We start from the raw sequence: 20194 nt of genomic DNA, 5'->3' as shown, positions 1-20194 counted from the left end.
TGCAAATAACACTTATCTGCCTACACTTGTACTGTGCATGTTGCCGTTTTCTTTGCGCCGACTGCCAGTCTGTTTTCTGCCGCCACACTCGTGTTGCATTCAATAACAGTCCCAGCTCGTTATTGGTGCATGCAAAAAAAAAAATATCTGCTCTGATTCTTCGTTTATTCTTTTGCCTAATCTTCTATAACTACGGAATAGACCGTCTGCTTCATGTTTACACCGGCATGCACATGCCTTGTGTACGTGAACGCCCACTAGACGTTCACGTACACGTCAGCTTTTACTTGAGTAATGCTCAGAGACATATGGGCCCTCCTCCCTCAGGTTGTACTTAAAGCTGTATGGCTGACTGATAGCAGACGCCCTGGCTCATTCTCACCTCACCTCAGCCCCTCTGGGAGCAGCAGGCAGGGAGAGTAAGCCCTGGTAACAGGCTGCAAGGCCCATTAACTAATGACAGAGTGCATGTACAAGTCCTCTTTTACAAGAAAACCCCACTGCTAATTACTATGAACTCTGTGCTGTGTGTGTGTTTGTGTGTGCAAGCATTTTTTGTATGGTGAGAGCCTTTGAGCATATCATTTGTCAATTACATCACAACAGATTGCTAACTATCTGAGTCTAGAACACCATAAATGCGCGTACCCCAACATAATTCAGTTAGCTGCAAGATAATGATCCCACTTTGTTGTGCCCTAGATCTGCCACACAAACGCAATGAGCACATCAGGTTGGGGAGGTGATTGAGACAGCTTCGCCTCTCCTCGAACTGCTGTACCCTTTAGCAAGGAAGTTAATAGTCAACTCTTTCAATGGAGAAGCTGAAGCCAGCAGCAGAGGAGTGAGATTGCGCCGGAGAGTTCCCAGGTGTGAATCACTGAACGGAATGTGTTATAAGACCACAGAGGAAAGTATACCCAGCAACTGGCCGAAGAAGTAGAGAAGAACACGCTGAAATGGCCTAATTTTGTGGCCAGTGCATGTCAAATGCCACTGAAATGGCCATTTCAATGGGTGTAAACAGATTGTTTTTTCTCTCCTGCACCCAATCAGTAATTGTGTAGCTCATGACATCCTCTGTGTTAAAAGGGAAACAGAGCTCACACTGCAAACAGTCCAACCATGTCTCAGTGCAAACGCTGGTACTCCAGCCAATTTTCATGACTTTGGCTGATGAAGTTGCACAGGCACTCCAACATGGCACAGACACATTTTAAGACTTCCACCACTGACTAAGTGTGACATAAAAATCACTTCAATATGCCAAGTGTGAAAAAAAACAACCTTAATTAATAGAAAGTAAAATATTTTATTCAACTACAAAAGCAATATGTGTGGCTATATTTACATGTGTGCAAATTCAGTACTGCATATAAATTAAGTACTCCATTTACGGTAACTGAATAGCAAAGATGGTGTCTAGTAAACCCCTGTAAACATAACACTCAAGTGGTAATAAAACTACTTGACAGATGTGACTGCTGATGAGTTTTGGAGTCAAGTTTTCAAACCTGTGCCACCTTTTTTGTGAACACATGCAGTTATATTTTTTGGGGGGGAGGGGGGCGGTTGTGGACACATTGCACCCTGCTCAAATTCATTGCAGGAAACGTGCACCTGTTTCCTCTTAAGAATGCAATTACAGCCATGACTCTGCACTGCCATATTATGATACTGATATGGCATCAGTGAAATGTTACTGATATTGTATCATGGAGCAGCAGTAGGGCTTAGCTTTTTTGTTGTATTATTAAATTCATGTTTTAGGTGCTACAACCAAGAAAGCTGGATACATTACATGTGACTGCTGCAGCCTCATGTGTTTGGATGATAATACAAAGCAAGGATTGGTGGCAATGAAGTTTTGTAAAGGAGCGGAGAAAGAACAAAATCTTTCTTGTAGCTGCATGAGCTACTATACTGAACACAACCCCAGGATGTTACAGTGTGTGCTCCTCTTCCTTTGATGTTGAGAGTGGCAACTATAAAGTATAAACATGGAGGCTCGGTTTTATTGCTAACAAGCTTTGTTTGCACAAAAGCCCATTAAGAAGTTTGTGTCATATGCTGCAAGAGCATTGTGCTAATTGTAATAAATATTAAGATGGAATTCCCTGTCTTCAAATCACCTCTGGTCCTGAAATGACCAAATATCTGGCTGTCATGCCAAATTCTGATCAACACTGGTCACACCAGGCTTTGATTGAGACATGTAATACTGTGCATGCAGCTCTACTGTAGTTTTGTTGATAACAACACAGACAAAGGAGAAAATACTACAGGAAAAATTACACTTTCTGAGCATGAACACTGCAGCACTAGACATAGAAGCCTTCTCAGACAATGTGTGGGATGATAACAAGGAAGCAATTTATAATAGATATCATAGGCAGAAGTCTGTAAAACACTGGCAGGTAGGTCTATGCTGTGTGGGTACAAATATTATGCAGAGGAATATGGAGGGGATATAAAATCCTGCGAAATAAAAAGAAAGTCATGCTTTTTGCATAAGTGTAATGGAAGCCATTTAAGCAGTCGATGATTCCCCCCCATCCTGCCCCAGAAGAGCATATCAAATGGGCTTTAGTCTCAACAGCTTGGAGGCAGAACAACACAAACATGCCCTGCAGAGAGACCGCTCTCAGAAATCACACTCAACCAAAACCAGGCCTTTAAGGTAACTAACTGTTCGCACGGATCAGAAAATTCCAAATCGGAAATGGCCTCTAACTTAAAAAGTATTATTTTGTGTGAGTTTTCACTTAATTGACTTTTAATTGTCCATAATTGTTTTGTCCATTTGCACTGGTAAAAACAAAGCGTTTTTTTTTATCTGGTTGGTTTGACACAATTTCATCCAGCACCTCTGGCAGTACACCAGATATGAGGACAGAGTGGGGGGGTAGAGGATGGATGGAAGGATGCTAGACAGAGGACAAGTGGAGATGGAGGGAGTGGGCAGATTCCCTCCTCCTCGGGATGTGTGTGGGTCACAAGCCAAAGAGATGCTGCAGCCCAGAAGGGAGGGTAGCTCTACCTGAGTCACTCTGACATCTCCTGCAGGTGTTGGTTTCTGTGGGGTTCAAATTACACATTTTTAAACGGGGCAGAGTTATATGAATCAGCATGAACACCAAACATAATGCAGTATGACGGCTAGATCTGACTAAAGGTGCAAAATGTCGGTAGCTCGGTGGGAAATGTGGGATCTCCATGTCGTATGTGGCCACAAAAAAACAAACAAATAATAAACACAGACGGTTTGAATGTATTGTGGGGGTGTGACGTCAAACTGAGCTTAACTGAGACTCTACACAAAGATCAAATCAGATACCACTTATTTATCTAATACTACCGTAATCAGATAAATTTGTGGTCTTTAATGTTTTCCAGTATGCATCTATAATCCAAAAGCACACCTACATCCTAAAATACTCCCTCTGTTATGGTATTTTTTGTATTTGTGACCACAGTGTTTCGAGTGAAATAACAGAACACATCAGTTACGCAGCACACTACAGGTTTGCTTTGGATACATTTGTTATGACAGGGGTTACGGCACTGACCTATGGATTTGACCTACATCCTCTCTGGGATATGAAATTCAGGTGGCTGGCGTATCTGCGTCACAATGCTCGGTGAGTCACCACGCTCTGCTTACAGTACTAAGCCTGGGGTCACGACCTTCCACATCTGCATCAGAGAACTATCACAACACTCACAATGATCCTACATATGAGCACACACACCCACTATCCACATCTGAGTCTCACATATTTGGCAGGGAATGTGCACAGTTGAACTCAAAGGCATGTCAAAGAAATGGGGAAATACACGACGGCACACAGGTTTGTTGGCACAAGCGTCCATACAAAAACAGAAGGAAAAAAAGTAACGTAAATATGGAAACGGAGGTCTGTGTTGGTGAGTAAACAAACAGTCAGTGCCTGGGATTTGTGAAGATGTACAGTAAAGCGCCTCACACGGCTGGGAAGAGCATCAGAGAACAGCAAGCTGTGAATGAACTGCTCTTATCAGACACGCGCAGCTCCCCACCACTGAAGGAGAACTAGTAAATTTCATATGGCTAATTATAACCATACGCCAGACGCCCTACTAGTCTCAACTTCCACAATATGTCTTTCATCTCACACTGTTTTTCCTACAATGAAATAGTCAGGGTGAAAAACACAATCAAGAATTCAGAGATTTCCTGCGGCTGTGGTTTCATAATATAAGACAGTGATTAAAAAGTGATGAAATTCCAGCTGTGGCTCTTTCACAGGTGAATCTGTAAAGGAAGAATTTCTTGAGCACTGGCCATGAGAAGGCGTCAAAACACCTTGACTAAAGCACTGGATACAAATGCAAGTGATTAACAAGAAGAATTTCACAAGCGTTTCCTGAAACACATCCTGCAAGAATACTGTACTGCCCGGGGTGCCGAGAGCTCCACCCTCGCAGCTATCAGCACTTGACATCAGTTTGTCCTTCCACAAATTCCTTTCTCCCTTCTCAAGCAACAAATCAAACACAACTTTACTTGACCACTTGCTTTCAGTGGGAGGAGGGAGCGGTGTCGAGTATGGCAATAATTCACAGAAAAAGCAGAAACAAACTGCAAAAACAAACAGAGGCTGCACACACACAGTTCAAAGTCAAATGTCATGAATGAGTCACTAAACAGGCCTGATGGGAAGTACTCAGAGTGCAGTCACAGGAGGTCAACAGAGTGTGTAGAGTAAGCAATACGCACAAAGCTTTGGAGACAGAGAGACAGGAAGAAGGCTAGAGGGGGAGAGCTGCTGCATGTGGCTGTGAGGTTGAGGATGCAGACGGTTTCAGCAGTTTACGCCCTGTAACGACAGCTTGCTGGAAGTCCAGTTGTGTTAAGACTATTTTCTACATAGTCCATTGGAAGATAGTGTTATTGTTTACAACAGCCATTTTCTAATTAAGTTGTCAATTTTAAGGTTAGATTAAACACTGAACGAATAGCCTAGAGCATCGCGTCGCTTTTATTGCCAGACTGCCCTTTACTCACTCATGTGAAGGAAGTGTTGCTTCCCTCTATGAGAACGTTTTAACCAAAAGAGGTACATTAAATACTTTTAAACACCACTGAAAGACTGAAACAAAAAGAAGACCTTTCTGTGCACTGATCTCACTGCATTGTCCTTCCATGACTACACCCCCTGCCACCCTCTTTCTCTCCTAATGAGTGGACAGGCAGACATGCTCTGGCTCCAAGCACAGGTCAACTTAAAAAGGAATCCACAAAAAATGGGTCATCTTCTCCTCACACAGAAACACACACTAACGCACATAAACATGCACTGTTAACACAACAAGTTGTTGAATGTATGATGCTGTAATTATTGCATTTACATATGTATGTAATGTTAAAACCACACGTGTTTGTTCCTCTATCTTTGTAAGAACTTAAGAATTACTGTACAATCAAATCTTACTTCCCTAACCCTAAGTGTGGCCAACAGTCTCTATAACTATAACCCAAAGTTAAACTGTACTCGTTCAATGCCCAGCCTTGAAACAAGACCTAAACACCATAACATAACAGAAATGAGCCAATAAATCGCACTATTAATGTATGTTTGTGCACACAGACAAAACCCCACTCAGAATAAACCTATGACAGAACAGCATGTAGGTCAACCTGTGGTCAGCTGATGTGTCCTGATCCTGTCTTGTGTGAGCGGCCAGTGCTTTCAACTACAGTCACACTAGCACACCAGACAAGATAGAAGCCCATATTATTTGTGGCCTAAATTACAGCTGCAACAGACACGACAATGCCAAAGTGCAGTTGAAATGAATAGTTCTGCATTTAGACAATTTAACTTATTTTATTGAGAAAATCAAACTTATTCTGCTTCAATAACTGCAATTGTAATTACATCACCTTCGACCTAAATTAACATCTCGATTGGCCTCTGTTAACACCTGAACCTGTCCCATGCATGAATACACACTCAAATAATATACCAAATAGTTTTGTGCAGAGGCACATGAATGGACAGCACATGCACACACATACACACACTTACCCAGAGCCAAGCAAAGTCCCTGCACATCTCATCTCATTCCCTTCATAGCGCAGAGAAAAGACTCAAGTGTCACAAATGCTCCTGTTCCCGCAGAGGCCAGTGGCAACTCTCAAAGCTTTTGCTGCTTCCAAGCCTCCTGCCTGTGCCTTATCACTCTCACTCTCTGCACATATCCCTTACTCTGCTCACTCCTTCTTTCTTACTTCCTTTCCCCTCTCCTGTCTTTCTCTCTCTTTTTCTTTTGCTCACTCTCTTTCTCCCACCTTGCTCTCTGATCTGTCTTTTTCCCTTGTCCAGCGTCTGCACAATGCACATCAATTATTCAGAGGCAGTCTCCCGGTTTCTCCAGCTTATCCAATCAGAGCAGGGCTCTGCACTAATGGGCTCCTGCTGTACCTGCTACCGGCTCCAACACACTCTCGAGACAGCGGGTGGGGGTGGGGGTGGGGCGGTGGCGGTGGTGGGGGAGAAATAGACAGAGGGAGCAGAGGAGACAGCTGAGGAGGAGGGAGGATGAGAGGAAGAGATAAAGACAGTGAGCTGACACAGACAAACAGGGGTAGAGATAGAGAAGGCAAGACATTCCAGTGCTTCTCACCTCTGTCGTGAGGTGCTGTTATTGATGTGCTCAGCCTAGACAGTCTAGTTCTGCATTGTCCTGTTTCTCTAAGCTGCCATCCCACGGCGCACACAGAAACGCACATGCACACATGCATAATCTGGCAAAGTGTCTGCCATTTGTCTGTCTCTGCAAGCTCCGATTGCAAACTTGCATAAATGGGCGGAGCTTAATGTACTAGGCAGGCTGGCTGGAAGCCAATGCAAGAGAGGAAGTGGGAGGAGAAGAAAGTTTCAGATGTAAAGATCAATCTATTCAAAGGCAGACAAATACTAAGAATCAGAGAGGGGATTCTCTGGACAGTCTAACCTGACACCGTCACCCTGTCTTCATCAGAGGCCACTTGGTAAATTAAACTAAAAAGACACATCAGAGAGTAGCAGAATATCTGAGTGCAAGTGAATTAAAGAAGAGGGAAGGGTGAATCTGAGTTCATCTCCTCTTCGCCTGTCCCAATCACAAACCATTATAGCAACAAAAACCAATCTGGATGAGATGGACAGGAAAGGCCTGAGCTGCCATTGTCCTCTCTCTCCTTACCGAAACGTCGAGATGTGCGAAGAGCGGGAAAGCCCACTGGCCTTGTGACAGCAGAGGGAAGTTGTCTTTCATGTGGCTTTTGTGTGACAGACACACTCAGTCATCAGCAGTTACACAAATCGCCCAAGCAGAATTGAAACACACACAACGGAAGCATTGTTGGACAGAAATATCACTTGAAAAGGGTGTGTGAAAAGCCCATGGGGGATGATCGGAGGGTGGGGTGGTGGGGTTGAGTCCTTAGGTACGGGTGCCAGATCAGTCAGCCCTGAACAAAAGGAGGATTTAAATCATTTGCTCATCCGGTTTTGACAAGAACAAAGTCCTCTATGTTTGGAGTACAACTGCACTGCTGGCTCAGCTGGGATATTACCAAAATGAATTTACTTGCAACTGTGTAAACCAAACCAATTAAGTAGCAAGTGATAGAGAACCCAATCAGCCAGAGGCAGCAAATGCAGCTACCCTAATAAGTATTTCCCCGTGAGCTTTATTTCTATAAACTTAATAGTGAAGTTCTGAAGGTAGTTTTGGGTTGCAAAGGGGTTTCATCATCTAAGGCAAACCACTGGAGAGTGTCAGAGGAGAGGCCCGTCTGCTAAAAATAAACCCTGTTTCCTGTTAATAATTCAGCACGCTGCTCTTACTCAGCAGTAATTAAATATAAAAGTCTGTAAGGTTGATTGGGTCAGTTACAAAGGATGCCTACACCTTCCTCTAGTTCTACACACACAGCTCAAAGACGGAAAGAAACACGGGGTGAGAAAATCAATCAAGTGAAAGTAAATTGAGACAGATAAGTGGACGACATGTCAGATTGTTGTAGGCCAAAGGAAGAGAGAGGTGTGTGTATGTGTGTGTGTGTGTGTGTTCGTACAGGCACTCAGACACTGCGCAATGAGTCTACACAAAGTCTAATGGGAGCACTTATTTTCAGTTGTTGATTCTCTTGCACTGCTCGCTAAATTATTATCTGAGCTCTGTGTGCTTTGTGTGTGTGTTCGTCTGTTTTTCACAGGACATGAGAAGGAGCCACACCCTGGAAGTTTTCTGTCACTGTTGACACAGTAGAGTTGCTGTTTTGCTGATCTGAAACACCAAATCGCTCTGTGAGCAAGCTCTGTTGACTGACCGAGCACTGACAATTCTGCATTACCACTGGGCCAATTTCTTTTTAATGTCAGATGCGAGTGGGCGGGGGATATTTACCAGCTACCCAGAACAAAGCTCAGCTCTTTTCATATTATCTTCTAACACTGATTGTTAATCAGCTGAAGAAGAGAAACTAACACATAAAAAAAACATCAAAGATCATTATCACTTGTGTAGATGAAAGTAAAATCACCTGCTCTTTTACCACAACAGTAAGTATTCACTACTGGAGCTTAACCTTCTGGTTGGATTCTGACAACATGTGACGCCGACATGAATGACTGAATCATTACTTCTTTGAGCAAGACAGAAGAACAACAAGCAGCAACCTGCATCTGACTTAAACATTAAAGGAGGCTTCTAAGAACATAGCGATCATTCCAAGGAGCAGCTAACTTTATCCAGAGCGTGTCACGTCATGTTGAAAATACAGATACCGAGTCACACTTAAGATTTACTTTCATCTAATTAAAACTTAACACAAGGGGACATCGTCAAGTAGAGGAGGCAAGGAAGTTTACATAAAAAGTGGATAACTTGTCAGAATGATCATTTGTTAGGTTTATTATTGGAGTTTATGCTCCATAAAGAAAGAGAACAAACTACTAACTTATGAGTTTGGTGACAGATTCACTGAGGAAGGAAACAGTAAAACCCTTGATAGATTAGGTGGCTAATCTGATTTGTTGTCTACTGAATTTCACAGTAGCCCAACAGCTCAGAGTCTATTGGGGTTGTGCGTGTCTGTAGGGCAGCAGCACACCTAATATCTAATGAACCTCTCAGTTGGACGTCTGCATGCAGCAGACGGTAGATTATTATGAGGAAAACATTAACAACTCTAAGAAGATTTAAAAACGGACTATGGATTTTAAAACACAGCACTTCGTCAAGTATGACTATGTAAAAAAACAAACTTGGACGCTGCTCTTTTCCAGAGAGTAATCTAAATGTAACAATGCTAGCTGCTACCACGCTAACAGCGTTAAAGCTGTGTACCCTCGCTGGCTCAGAGAGTTAACAGTGCTAATGCTAGCTCGCCTAACAGCAGATAAGTCTCTTCACTGGCTGATTCCAGATTAGAGCAACACGCTAATCCCTCAGGCCTCACTGCAGGGTCACAATCTCCAGACAGCTCATCAGCAGCAGCCTGCTGTTGCTGAAAATCTCTCCAATTTACTCGAAAGGTCTCACGGACAGCAGTTTATACTTTTCCATCAGGAGCAGTACAACTTCAGGCATTGGTAGTTTATTCATGGTCTCTCTTACATGGAGTGAAGACACTGACAGACAAACATACGCAAAAAGAAAATGATAAACACAAGCCCTATCTATAAATGCAAGACGGAAAATTTTCATTTTACTGTTTATCCTCTAGTAGGCTCTCTGGGCCGTTTCTCCAAATAAGTCTAAAAGGTGCCAAAAAAGCAACAAATAAGGATCACTTGTTAGTAATTACTTACTGGAAGTCATATATAACTTTGATTTATCGCTTAATTCTAGTACATTCAAGTAAAATTCTAGTAATTTGTTTGCCTGATTGTTGACCGAGATCACCTAGCATGTTGCAGTTGTACTTAATTTTGCTCTAGTGGTTAAACTGTTAAGATTAACAATAATTGCTTTATCAATTTCCTTTTCAACTGATGCTCTGAAAGAAAGCATCAGGGTGTGACTGATCTGTAGTCTTGTGAGTCTGCCTCTTCCCCCCCTAGGGGCCCACATGGAGCATCCCAGACTCCTTGGCCCTCGTCTGGGTTCTCAGGTGTCAGATTTGCGGCCCTCTGTCGCCATGCAGGCTGTCAGAAGATTGTGCTGGGGCTGCACAATTAAGACACACATTCATGCATGAACAGACACACACAAAAAAGATAAAAATACACAAATATGACCATATAGACAGAGCTCACAAGGTGGTAAAAGCCAAACGCTTCCTTGCATCTTTGCTGATGCATTTGTATGAGCGCATGCATGTATCTCAGAATTCAAGTGTGCATCACGCCCCCCCCCCCCGTCTGCTTCCTCAGACAGACGTCCTTATAGGGGAGGTAAGACTGATGCTCAGTGAGTAAGATCTGTCCTGAGTCACATCTGCCTTCCACCCCAACAGCCTGACTGCCTCACTGGCTGGCTGCATCATATCTATCCAACCACCCACCCACACCACCCCGCATAATTACACTATAGTTCCCATTTGTCCGCTGTGCATAAACAGCTCTTCCTGAAACTCAGTGCTGTCTTCTATTAGATCCCAGAACCATCAGCAGGCCTGGGGATGATTCTGACTGTCAGTCGGGCCCAGACAGCCAGCCAGTTCGAGCCATGCCTGGACAACAATCACATTATCCAAACACAGGAACACAGACAGAGAGAGAAATACAGCAATCAATATTGTACACTGACGTCTGACTGACCACTTAAGTTCCTCCAAACAAGACACTTCCCACCACAACGGAAAGAGGATATTCAGCTTGAGCAAAGGTTCATATCATAGGATCATGTGAGCAAAAAAACAACAGCAACTGATACATTTCTGCTCTCTGCATATTCAGTTTCAGAACATCATAGCTCGTGTGAGGAATTATGGGGTAAGATTTCAGATTGTTACTGTCATTGCAGTGTCTGTTATAAAGCAGGGACATATTCGCCCTGTCAGAAAAACAAAGAAATCAGACAGTTTAATCAAAATATTTGATTCTCCCTACTCCTACTTATGTAACCGCTGAACAAAGGTTTATCTGTGTTCTGACTGGCTGGCTATGGCTTTGTCAGGTCTCTGTCAGGCAGAGTGAGTGGTCCAGCACACATCAGCGACACCTCCCCAATCATCCGTCTCTTTCTCTCTCTCCTCCCTCCCGCCTCTGCACATTTCACTTTGACAAATGTACAAGAACAGGCCGCTCCTGCAGGACAGTGGGAGGTGGGGAGGGGGGAATTGGATTTGATAGATAAATGTCTGAGGATAAGGTTACTGCTCGCTTTCACTTCGTGTGTGTGTGTGTGTGTGTGTGTGTGTGTGTGTGTGTGTGTGTGTGTGTGTGTGTGTGTGTGTGTGTGTGCGCGCATTCAGTGTGCACATGAGTTGAGCAGACTGTTTTTGTGAGGCTACCACCCGGACAGCTCATCTCAATAGCACATTAATGTTTAATAGGGGCTAAAAATATCTGACGTTATAATGCTCTATGGGCTTTTTGTGTGATGTCTATGAGTCATTTGTAGAAATCAGAAATATCCAAACCACAGATTCATGGTAACTTTTAACAAACAATTTTATTTGTTTTTATGCACTGAAAGGAACATAACAATTACCTAATTAAACTGTCTGTTAGTATAATTATGAGTTTCTCTGTGTCTTGCTAACAAAATTATCCTAATATGCTTTATATAGTGCTCAAAGCATAACAAGCAGTCTCATCGTGCATTCATAGCCTGAGCAGAATAATGAATCACTTCTGACTGGATCATGACTTTAACCCATACGGTGATTTGTTATAATTGTTTTGTTTCATGAAAAAGTGAATACGTGAAGCATGAAGAACAATGGGCGCTGTATCGTCCACTGTCTTGCAAGTGAACAGCGGTAAATGGGGCGACGTATGAGCATGCATCTGCTGGCATTTTAGTAAAAGCGGTGGTAAAAGCTTACCTGCGGACTTGGGAGTGAATTTGTCCCTGTTCGCGGCACACACAGCCAGCAACCTGTAGCCCAGGTCCAAGTCAAACCCCTGCTGAGCAGCCACCCGACTCACCACCTGGAGAAAGAGCAATGTACCATGAGTATAGCGGCTGTCCTTCAGGCTCTAGTGAGTTGAGCATTATATCAATTGTTTTTCTATCATTTTTATTACATCATTGCAAATTTTCTAATCAATTAATCGACTAATTGTTGCGTGTGTCTGTCTATCTGTAATAAACTGGGTAAGTTGCACATACTGATGCAATACCATAAAATATTGATCTCTTAAATGAATAATGAATGCTAAATAAACAGTAAGCCCTAGCTGAGGCATCTTAATCCTTTCGCTTTCTTAATTTTGTTAATATCATTTAACTGAATTTATCTTCAGACACACACACACACACACACACACACACACACACACACACACACACACAGTGAGATTAATGTGGAGTCTGCAGTCTGGATTGCTTCAGTGATCCACAGTCAGGACGAGTCTGATGATTGCATCAACCCTCCAAGAGAGGTGTGGGAGCCAAACCACAGTCGCTCTGAAGAACGACCAGAGTCTCTGAAAGGTTATCCTCAAACAAGCCCGCTTTCTGGCCCAAAAGTGAACAGAATTTGTCTCCTGGCTAAAGGTTGCCAGTTCAATTACCCAAACAGACCAGATTAAATGTGGAAAAAATAGGTATTGGGATTTCTCTCACTGCTGTTTCAAAAGCTTCCTCAGGGTGAACATAGGTTAAAAATCCTCCTTTTCACTTAAATTTTGAGAGGAACCAGTCCCGTGCCGTAAAATTGTAATCTTTTGTGTTAATGACTTCAGAAAGAAGTTCAACATTTATGGGACACGAAGCGGGAGCCTCTCCCGGACTCTAATATAATGTTAAAGGGGATGCTGAATGACGTTAAACAGGACTCAGGAGACAGGGGTAAATCATTATTAGAAGGGAAACCCCTTCGCTTTTATCTGCTAACAGATGACAACTCCTCTGCTCCCTCTGACCTCAAAGCACACATTATCGTTAACAAGGTCAGCTGGGGTGCCTTTTACAGAGCCAACACAACAGCTAGCAGTGATCATAAAGTGTCTTTGTCACAGGTAATATGCGTGCTAGAGAATTGAATAAAAAACAATGCACATGATGCCAATAAATACGATTTATTTGATTGTTTTTATCAAGAGATGGTAATGCACAGTTCTACAGTTCCAGTAAATCATGTTACATTTATTTGAAGCTGTTCAGGAGACATGAGGATGTCATTCCAGGGATAAATACTTCACAACATAACGTCTTCAACCCAGCCACATAATGCAAATGATGACAATTCTGACAAACGGTTGAATCATGTTGTTGTCAATCGTTTAATATCCTGCGTGAGTGAATTTGCCCTACAGTTTGTACAAGGCAGGAGGCCAGCCACAGAGGCTAGCATAGATTCAACACGGATTTAACAGTGTTTCACCTCATAAGCCTTTTTCAGCTTAATCTCCCTCTGAGGATGTACATCCAGGCCCATATTCCTGTCAGTATGAAAACAGCACTATAAGAGGTGCTGGAGGGTTACTGGGCCATTCGTGTTCTTGCTTATCTATTCGCCGGAGGAAAAAAGAGCGTATCAGTTGAGCAGTTTATTTCCGCTTGTTGTTGAAACAGTTGTATGTGAAAGAGAGCTCTTAGTAAACTAAGTGGGCGATTTTACAAAACTGTGGGACTAGAGGTAGAAATAGTACAGAAGTCTGCATGCACTACCCACATTCTCGATACAGTATTCATGAAGAAAGACGGGAAAAAAAAAAAAAACTCCCACAAGTTCTTTAGCAGACAGAGCTAATAGTGCAGCTCTGACATCATCTTTTTATTGGCTCAGGAGCCTTTACTCCACAGCGGATTGACCTCCACATGTACAAGATGCCAGAGGGAACTGGCGTCTCCACATGAGGCATACATTCAATTTAATTCATCTACGACAAACCTCATGGGCTATGATTGTGACAGATGCACAGTCACCTATTTATACAGTCTTTATTATCGATTCAGCGCTCTGATACATCACATCATGAAGACAAAATCCCTGAAAGAATGCATTGGACTTGTTGCGTGCTGTAATTCTCCAGATAAGGAGCCGTTTGCGCTCTGAGTCTGATGAAACAATTTAGCTGATGGAAACACCCCCATGTGGAGAGGGATCTCAGTGGTGGGCCCCATTGTATAGCTCTTTATCAGCCTTTAAGAGGCTTTCATTGTGATTTACACATTAATGAGCATTTATCTGTTTGCTCACGCTACCACTTCAGCTCGGCACAATGTTCCTTCAGTGTTTCAGACTGATCTTAGCAATAAACATGCATGTGAAAGTTTCAGTTCTCTGCTCTAAAGCCTCTTTCACACATGTGACTGTGTATGTAAGTACGCGTGTGTGTGAGTGTCTTCACACACCTGGTGCAGGCCAGCTCTCTGGCCCTGAGCCCAGATCGATGAATGGTAGCTGGTGAATTGAAAGGTGATAGCCAGAGGTGATTGGCTACCCACAGTCCTGTCCAAGCCTCTGCTTTGTTGTGTGTGTGTGTGTGTGTGTGTGTGTGTGTGTGTGTGTGTGTGTGTGTGTGTGTGTGTGTCTGTGTCTGTGTCTGTGTGTGTCTGTGCTTGTGTAAAGCACAAAATGGAGTGAAGCAGTGGGTGACAAGGACTTTAACCTGTGTCACTGGCCCCTGACGGCCTGAGCAGCTGCCTTGGATAACTGCTGGATACAAACCTGGTGCAATTAAAGCCTGCTACTAAGTGTTTTTACTCAAATTTGTAGGGGGAAAAAAAACAAATACAATATGAAAATGAGACAAAAAACCTCTGCAGTGGACACATCAGTCCATCTTTTTTTCCCCAAAGTATTCAAAATCTAATTATTGTTTTGCTCATGTCTCCTAAAAAGCACCTGAGAAACCCAACGAAAACCATAATTAGTGTTTGCGTACCGTCAGACATCCCATGAGACTTTGCTCGAAAGGTCGCTGGAAGGCCCGGGGATCTCCACACCAGTCGAGCAGCTCTGTGGCTGCTGAGTGGAAGTTGGCCGGGTTCTGTAAGTGCTGTGCAAACAGAGAAAGGAGGCTGTCATTAGAAACAATGAGAAATAATGAGCATCATTTTTTTTTTTTCAGATTAAGTACAAATTGGAAAAACACTGAAACCAAATCGTTTTTGCAGCCTTGTGCTGTCTCTCTTCAAACTGCCTTGATTCAATGTCTTGTGTTTCTGCACAACCCTGTGAGGACCTTGACTCCGTCAAGTATACGCCCACTCAGGGCTCTGCTACATTGTGGGAAGAAGATCACACCCATATCAACAATGATGCCAGTGTTTCCTGGTAATCTCTCTTGGCAACACCCAGCCCTCACCCCCATGACCCACACAGCAACCAAATCTTTCTCTCCAATCCTCTTGCCTGTTTTCAGAACGTAACAGAGCCTCAGCACCAGACGTCCACTGGCTGGCTTGGCTGTTCACAAAGAAAACAACCTCGGTCCTGGCAACTATGTGTGCAGACTCAATACGCGCCGTTGGTGTGTTGTCTAATCTTTCAGTCTCTGTCTGTCTCTCTCGCTTGTTCACTGAGGCCTGAAACAGTTGAGTCTTTTCTTCCCAGTGTCTGAAGGCTACTCAGGCTGGCAGGACACAATAAGCGGTTTTAAAATTGGGCTCCCTTTCTTCACGGCTCAGGAGGTTAATAGCTCTGAAATGGCGCAGAGCTGCAGCTTGTTCAGTCGGCGAGATTGAGCCCACTTGAAAGCATTTATTATTCTCATCTGGAGCTGAAGCGTTTTGTTTTGTGTGTCTTGCAGAGAAGGTAGAACTATTGTCTTTAGGGGGCAGCAGAGGTGAGCGTTTTTGAAAGGGCAGCTTTTTGGCTGTGTTTGACAAAAGGGCTCTTCGGTGCGAATGAGGCCTAACATGTCACATAGTACCCGCCCGCGGAGAAAATCTCAGAGCGCTTCCAATGATATTATGAGCTTCAAGAGAGGCCTTGAGTGACTCATCTTTTTTGATGTGAAGATTGGCCATTTTAGAGTTGGCTGTGGCCTCTCACAGGGGTTTGACTGATGAGGACGAGAAGCACGGACAGTGAGAGAAAGTGAGAGATGCTCTTGTTGAGTGAGAGGGAGGAGAAGAGCCTGTTCTAGATGAGTGATATAATCTGGCATTATTGCTGCTTGATGGGAGGCGTATCAGCCGCCAGCGCGAGTGGAATCAGAACTAGCACAGCAGGGGCTGTCTGTCTAGATCTGAACTCACAGCTCCTCCTGCTGCAGTGCTCGCCACCAACTCTGGCTGACAACCTCGACTCTAGTGCGAGGGGGAGGACAGCAGAGTGAAATAGCTCCACTGAGTTTTGGGAGGAGGATATGGGGCCTGAGCTGTTCTTGTTATTGTTGCTGTTCAGGGTTAGATGAGGACATGAATGGGGAGGTTTGAGAGGGGGGGGGGCAGTGATGGGGTTTCAGCAGACAAAGAGCCAGACGTTTGACAGATTGTCCTCTGCGAGATGATGGACTGACTTACCCCTTTGCAGGACAGTTGAGGACCAGGCTGTTCAGTGTCTACCTGGCTGCATGAAAAACATCATAACACCTGGCTCTCTGCCAGCAGCTTTCCCCAAGCCAAAACAACACCCGGAAGCAGAGCCGCCACAAGCTCACAGACTAACTCAGTGCCTTTGAAGTCTGGGTTACTACTAGTTCTATTAGAGCCAGAGTTGAGGAGTATATAAACCGAAATACAATTACTGCATTTATTAAGCTAGATGTGTCAACTCGTGCTATTTAGGGCTTATCATTGACGCCTGAAAAAATAAATGTGGAGGCTTTGTGAAGTGAGTAGTGTCAATTCCGCCAATTTTTACTCATTTCAAGAAAAGCTGACATTTTGGAAATTAGGCTTTTGCAAGATTTTGATGTCAAGCGCATTGCTAAATGCAAAGTAGCAAAAAAAACTGCAGCAATAACAGCCTGTTTATATAAAGGTTCTTATAGTGGGTGTTCAGGAGTTCAGGTGGGGATGGGATTGCGGTGGAGTGGGGGGGGTTAACAGCAGGCACAGAGAAAAAGAATATGTTACCTCATAATCGCAAGCTCAAAGCCCTATCATTCACTGATTCACTGTAAGGCATGGTGTCATATGGATGTTGGGAGATATAAAGGATCACTCCCACATAGCATAAACAAATAAGCCCACAGCCTGCCAGCCAGCCAGCGAGTTCTTGTAGACTATTAATCACAGGCAGAGGCGGTAGCCCTAGGTTATGTCTGTCTGTCTGACTGTGTCTTTCTGTCTGTATCTGTCTACGAGGAGTCTCCTGAAAGCTGGCAGTCAAGGAAGCATTTAAGCTAAACCACAACAAGGGCCGGTATACGTCAAGAGTCAGGAACATGATGTAAAGGAGCACATGACCAGGTCGGGGGAGGGATCAGAGTCTGTTACGTTGCTAGCCTCTTTGAAGTCTCTTCTTGAGTTCACTGCCAGATTTGCCTCTCTCTCTCTCTCTCTATGACCCTGTGCAACATGATCTGTGTGACTGGAGCTAATGGCCAGAAAAACTGATGCCCATATAAGGTGCTGAGAGGAGAAAGAGTGTAGGAAAGGAGAGGAAATGCAGATTCTTGTGTCTTTGCCTCTAAAATCCATGCCTGCATAGTTCTGAAAGAAGTTAAAAGAAGACTAACAGGCTGCTACACACGGGTGTTTATACACACCTGTTTGATGCACTGCAGCCTGTCATTGGTCTGCTGGATGTGCCGGTCCATGGATGGTAACGTGTTCATCTTGATGTTTCTACCGAGACGCCATTAAAGCTTCTTTACTCTGTAAAAGAAGAGGAGGAGGACAGGTACATCTGTTAGGAACATGTTTTTGTCAGGTCGCCCATGTGCAGCATTTTATCCGCTTCTCAACAAATTTTCAAACAGGGAAGCCAGTTTTTTTGGCAAATGCATGAAACTGAATTGTTCCACAGCAGCACCGTTAAAGACAAACAGAAACATGATGAAACTGGAAGAACTGATTTATGTTACCTATGAGAGAAAAATCTGACACCAGCTGCAACTGAGAAAGACATCCAAGTGTTATCTCTCTTTGAAAGAAGCACACCTCACAGTCAAGGTTATCAGTGTGGCATAGACGACTAATTTATGTCCACATCTAACAGCAGATAAGGCTCAGCTGCACGGCGTCTCTTTTTCTGCGTACATCTTGTTCTGATCCAACAGTAGGCACAAACAACAAGAACAATTTCAGCCCCATGCTCACTACTCTGACCATCTAGGAAAAATGGGCTGAGGCTGGATTAATAGGTATCGTGCTGGCTGGCCAGCGAGGCCTCCGTTCCTCACCATCCCTCTGTGTTTATCTCCATCAGTGCTGGTCCGCCTCACATTCCTCCACACAAAAGGCGAACTGAGAAACCACAGGTGGGGGGTTGCAGGGCTCTAGAAAGCTGCTCAGTACTGATAAAGGGTCCCCCAAGATCCCCTGCTGTGACAAACAGAGCGAGAGAACGAATACGATAGAAGCATAGTGCTCAGCCAAGGAGTTTTCATGTGTAATGCTCAGTCTGGTGGGCTTATCTTAGAAAGAGTATTGCAAGTATGCACACTCTCTTTCTGCATCATTCTCTCTTACACACACACACACACACATGCAAGAGCATGTAAACACAAAAGCTTGAATTCTTCACTTTGATTAAGCGTAAAAGTAAAACTTCAAAGGAGCACCTTGAGAATAAGAGTGTATTACTAATCCTCTGAGCTTAAGCATTACCAAAGTAGAATTACCTGGAGTGCACTTGCAAAACGTCTTAAACATCAGCGGATACATTGCCGGCATGAGTAAGGGGGAATTCTGGAGGAAATGTGGTCAAACAGTGGGCAGCCAAATGTCTGTTGTCAGGTTACATGGACATGATGCTGCAGTAGTTGCTGACTGTCTGTGAAAAGTCCCTACAAAACAGCTAACTTTACATTCTGGAGGGCACAAAGCCACTCTGACCACACAAAACCATAACTTTGGGTGGCCTAATTCTGCTGTGCTGTGTCTCCCAGAATCCAGCAGATGTCTCCCTCTCCTGCTGCTAACCAGCATGTCTCTTTCACACACTACACCCCTCAGCAAGTGGTCCAGAGAGGGCTCCTTTAAGCCCTGACAAGTGCTACAAATCCCCTTCAGCAGCCAGGCAGCTCCATGGACCGCTAACAGGGCACACTCCAGCCCAGCGCTGGCCGTCTGACCTTGTGGCTATTGATTAACGGTTTCTCCTCCAGCTCCCCTTCCCACAGCCAAGACCCAAGGAGGGAGGAGGAGGGTTGAGAAATCTGCCTCTTTTACCCAATAATCTCTTCTTTTTTTCCACCTCCTTCCCTCTGTTGTGCTTTCACAAGGTCCAACACACACACACACACACACACACACACACACACACACCACCTCCTCCTCCCACAAACAGGCAGTGCTTTTGTTAGTTGATGAAAAGACAGGCCCTCAGGTTCTGAAAAGGGAAATGAGTGAGGTGGAAATGCGACTGGCCGGCCTGGCTGTGTTCAGTCGGTGCCGCTGTAACTGAGATAAGAAGTCAGTCCACCTGACTGACTGACAGACACTTCAGCCCCTGTTCAGGGGGAAAATGGGTTGCATAACACATGATGCTTCAGTGGAAACATGGCAGAAGTCCTCCTCCTGCCCTACATCCTCATCCCTCCCTGTTTACTTTCAAAATAAAACAGTAATCTGTCAACTCATCATAGGAATGGAAACAACAGACTCTTTTAGATTTTTTGGGCTACTGCTGTCGTTCTTTGAGCGTGCACATGCTGAAGACAGGGCCCGCTTAATCTTTATTGTCTTCCAAACATCTTAATCAGCTCCACTCAGCACTGCTTACCAGAGGTGCAAAGCAAAGGATTACACATCCAATTATGCTGTACATATTACAACCTCCCTTTAAACAGCAGTGGGAGGATGCTGCAATGAATCAGAGCAGAGTAACAAACCACAAATAATACTAACACCTGAGGAAGCTTCTGTTTCTTTTTCTCACTGTCTGAAGCACAAGACACACACACACACACACACACACACACAC

The 20194-nt window shown here is 44.0% G+C and overlaps 1 protein-coding gene across 6 annotated transcripts in view; it reads right to left on the bottom strand.

Annotated features, from left to right (window-relative positions):
* zmiz1a (zinc finger, MIZ-type containing 1a) overlaps window positions 1-20194 on the bottom strand; it is a 99205-nt gene that overhangs the window by 14715 nt on the left and 64296 nt on the right. For 3 of the 6 annotated variants that reach the window (XM_046071030.1, XM_046071033.1, XM_046071029.1), the window contains 4 exons: window positions 17814-17922; window positions 15039-15152; window positions 12029-12134; window positions 3041-3076 (listed from right to left, as the gene is read on the bottom strand). In XM_046071030.1, the coding sequence (XP_045926986.1) occupies window positions 3041-3076; window positions 12029-12134; window positions 15039-15152; window positions 17814-17882 (325 nt within the window). In that variant the 5' untranslated portion in view covers window positions 17883-17922. Of the gene's footprint in view, window positions 1-3040; window positions 3077-6071; window positions 6268-12028; window positions 12135-15038; window positions 15153-17813; window positions 17923-18449; window positions 18470-20194 lie in introns of those variants that run through there. The other 3 variants (XM_046071031.1, XM_046071032.1, XM_046071034.1) reach the window with 3 other exon arrangements.

The sequence above is a fragment of the Micropterus dolomieu genome, linkage group LG15, assembly GCF_021292245.1.
Source record: "Micropterus dolomieu isolate WLL.071019.BEF.003 ecotype Adirondacks linkage group LG15, ASM2129224v1, whole genome shotgun sequence".
Taxonomy (NCBI): Eukaryota; Metazoa; Chordata; class Actinopteri; order Centrarchiformes; family Centrarchidae; genus Micropterus; species Micropterus dolomieu.
This window is presented reverse-complemented; position numbering and strand designations above follow the sequence as displayed.